The sequence below is a fragment of the Mus caroli genome, chromosome 3 (genome assembly GCF_900094665.2).
Source record: "Mus caroli chromosome 3, CAROLI_EIJ_v1.1, whole genome shotgun sequence".
NCBI classification, from domain to species: Eukaryota; Metazoa; Chordata; class Mammalia; order Rodentia; family Muridae; genus Mus; species Mus caroli.
This window is the reverse complement of record NC_034572.1, coordinates 61,097,260-61,100,981: the sequence shown is the minus strand read 5'-3', so window position 1 is coordinate 61,100,981 and position 3,722 is coordinate 61,097,260. Positions and strand designations below refer to the sequence as shown.

Sequence of the window (3,722 nt, the reverse complement as noted above, 5' to 3'; positions counted from 1 at the left end):
CATATGTCAATTCACACAAGTCTATTCGGTTCTTTGAAGAAAAACTTCGGCCCGTTCCTACATTCTAATAACCAGGTTAAATTTACCCACAATTTTTTTTTTTTTTTTTTTTTTTTTTTTTTTGCAAGCTTACCGTATTCCAAATACGCGGTCTATCAAAAAGCCACCCAAGAAACACAAAACAACATTGGGCCAAGAATACCAGGCATACAGCAGCATGAATTTCGTGGTATTCACTTGCATGTCCTGGATAGAGAGAAAAGAAAACTTTTTTCCCACACAGATTCTGCAATTAACCAATCAAAACAAAACGTAGTGACAGCTGTGGATCTATACAGGGTATGTTCCTAACCATGTGTGAACTGTTACTTCCTTGAGGCTCTGGAAGCTACGACCCTTACCCTTAGAATAACAGCTACACCTGGGAACATCTTAAGTCCACATACTATTGTCTCAGGCCTCATGGATTCTAGGACCTGTCACTGGCATGGGGGCCAACTCAGCCCTTTTCTGTCTCCTATGTTCCTCCTTCTTCATTTCCACCTGCATTATGGACTCCTCCCAAACAGAAAAGAATCGTCCTTGCCTAGTCTTACAGATGTTATCCTCTTTAACCCTCCTAGAATGCAAAGGACAGCCCATGCATTTTTCCTCTGCCTAATGGCTTTTTAAAATGCACATAATGATGGTCTAAATGCCCAAGAAACAACAAATATCAAATATAATTTTACACCTCAAAACCAGACTAAGAATGCAGATAGGGCCAACACTCAGCAACCAGTATCCACATTTATAAAAGTAAATAACAGCAAAGCTTATCTAAGAAGGCCAAAGCTGTCCCACCACTCACTCAATGGTTCAGAGGAGTGCAAAGTTCCAACCAACACTAGCATTTCCCGTATCACGGTGGGCAGAGTCCATAATTATCTACCTAAAGAAGAAAAACTATCTCAAGGCATGTATATGTTATTCAGGAGTTCTTTAGGGAAACAAATTTGATCTCTGCAGCCTGTGGGTCTGGTGATAACAGACACTAGAAGAGAAAGTGGACATGTCAGACATGGGGCACCCTGAGAGCTCATTCCATCTCAGCATCTGTTAAGTCAGTGCTCCAAAGCAAAGCAGTACAAGAACGGAGAAAAATCAACTCACCCGTTTAACCTGAGTCTGAAGGGCAGCGGGGTTGTCATAGCAGAAATAACTGCCTAGAAAAAGGAAGAACACATATTTCATTCGGAATGATAATATCTATATAAGAGTTTCAAGTTACAACCCCTAACTAGTAACTTCCCCAAGGTGTTTAGGGTTTACTATGGCTGACGCTATGACAACAGATTTTTTTTTTTTTGCTTGTTTGTTTGTTTTACACCACTTCCTGATCTTCCTGATCTACCATTCCAAAGAACTTCCACAATGTAGTGGTGTGCATATACCAGAAACCTGATAAAGAGGTCAACATCAACTGGTTTTAATCATTTCGTTTCCGTCATCCTTCCCATGCTTATCACTGTATTAACATCTTCATGAAATCGCTGCATTTCCCTTGCTTAAAAAAGTCTACAAGCATCCTCTACAGGCGCACGTTAGCTGGGTCCTCACTTTTCTTGAAAGCAGAGAAAACTCAGAGATTCAAACCAAACTAGTATTTGAAATAGATTCTGATCCTGCAAACAAACAAAAACAAACAAAAATACCCGGGAGCAAATAACTGAGTGAAAACAGGGCTAGAAACAAGAACAACACAAGCGCCCGTCTAAGGGATCAAATGAAAACTGGCAATGTCTCCTGGGAGTGGGGAAAGCTGACAGGCTTGAGGGAGCCCCAAAGTAACACTGCCCGTTTCCCTGCTGACTCTGTAAATACACAAAGCTAGCGGTCCAAAGGTGGAGAAGGCAGCTAGAGGCAGGGCAGCTCTGGTTTCTCAAACCCAAACTTTCAGCCCAATCTACCTACCAAAAATAAACTGTCAACTTGAGTAGGGACAATTTCTTCAAGTGTTTTGTCTATGCTTACTGGTTATTGATTCTAAACCTGGAAACTTCTTCAGGATTTACCTGCTTATAAGAAATTCAATACCATGGTTGGTTGGTTGGTTGGTTGGTTGAGACAAGATCTCACTTTGTAGCCCTGGCTGGCCTCTCTAGCTCACAGACATGTCTCTGTCTTCCAGTACTGAGATTAAAGAAGGGCGCCACCACTATCTGCTCAATACGTTTTAAAGCAAATGAGTACCATCTTCCCCAAAATAAAGAAACCGAAGCCCAAAGTATCTTTTATACACCAGGCGCATGTATTTCTGAATCTGATCCCACTGAAAACACTCTTTCAAGCCAAGCCAGTTGTTACAAATCCGAACAGTTTCAATGTAAACTAAAAACTGTAACACAGGAGGGAAGGGTGTCTTTAAAAGTAGCTAATGAAAGTGTTTTGCGCCCGATCAGATTTCATAAGTGAAATCAACTTAACAAGTGCGGTCCTGCAAGACGGTCTCACAGAGGAAAGGTAAGAAAAGAATCCTACTAAGGTGTACTTAGCAGTGAACACTATCCAAAGCGGATCCGAGCTCTAAAAGAATACAAAGGAAAGCACTGGGGAATGGGAGGGGTCGCCTGGGGAGGGAGGAAGAGGGACTTAGTCATGCTCTGAAATTCCCCCAGCAACGTTCTGAAACTCTCGGGAGCACAGCTCTCCGGGAGAAAGATCTGAGTTTCCTTCTCATCTGCGTCCCCAGGGAGGAGCTGCTGCACACCGGGGCTTGTCAGGAACAAACGTCACCTCGCTCCAGACACTTGGAAAAAGCGGGCTCCCGAGCCCAGGCAGCAGCGCGAACCCTGGAATCCCTCTATCATCTGCCCCAGCCCAGCCCCGCTCACCGAAGCCAAGGAAGCACATGAGCGACAGCACCACGAGCCGGTGAGCCAGGCGGCTGGGGTCGCAGAGCGCGGGCAGAGCGCGAGGGGCGCCATGGACTGCGCTGTCCGCCTCGCGGCGGCCCCCAAGCAGCGCCCGATCTTCCCCATCCTCGTCCTCCATCAGCTTGCAGCCTGGAACGGAGCAGGAAGCAAAGGCAGGGTGGCAGCGGCGGCACTCACGTGACCGCGTGTGCTCACGTGACTCTCTCGGCCACGCCTCGCCGTGCTCACGTGAACGGTTGCTCACGTGGTGGCCGAGCTCCTGTGCTGCCTTTCTGTTCTGCGGATGGGGTGTAGATCGGGGCGGGAGTGGGAGTGGGAGACCGGGTTCTCATTAACATCTGATTTAAAACCAGTAGGAAGTAGTGGTGCAGAAGTCGTGGTGGAAGGCTTGACCTGAACCCCTCCCTCACTTCGCCAACTCTTCATGCTCCCAGACCGGACTGAATAGCATCTGATGTACCTGACACTTATGTACTAGAAAAGAGGACAAATTGTCTCACCTCTAAATATGGGTGAGAGAATTTCCTTAGGTGGACAGAAACTAATCATGTGGGTAGATGGATAGTGACTGCAGCTGAAAGAGGCATTGAATTCCTCTGGGTTTTATACGTTTATAATTACACATTTATACTGATCTTGGCGTAAGAGGGAAGTCAAATAAAGTAGAAACATGAAACGTCCTAAATGAGGAGCCATTCAGAGATGTCCAGCAGAGTATCGAGACCACTAGGTTTGTTTTGAGAAGTTTGATTTGGCAGCGCAGCCTTCTACCCCACTTTTCTAGGTTTGCTGAGTCTTTGCAGTAGA

The 3,722-nt window shown here is 45.6% G+C and overlaps 1 protein-coding gene across 2 annotated transcripts in view; it reads right to left on the bottom strand.

Annotated features, from left to right (window-relative positions):
* Positions 1-3,109, bottom strand: part of Mfsd1 (major facilitator superfamily domain containing 1) — a 21,625-nt gene extending 18,516 nt beyond the window's left edge. Inside the window, exons 1-3 of one of the 2 annotated variants that reach the window (XM_021158614.2) lie at positions 2,874-3,109; positions 1,153-1,205; positions 134-246 (exon numbers count right to left, since the gene is read on the bottom strand). In XM_021158614.2, coding sequence (XP_021014273.1) covers positions 134-246; positions 1,153-1,205; positions 2,874-3,033 — 326 coding nt within the window. In that variant the 5' untranslated portion in view covers positions 3,034-3,109. The remainder of the gene's footprint in view (positions 1-133; positions 247-1,152; positions 1,206-2,873) is intronic. The other variant, XM_021158613.2, reaches the window with a different exon arrangement.
* Between the last annotated feature and the right edge of the window lie 613 nt (positions 3,110-3,722).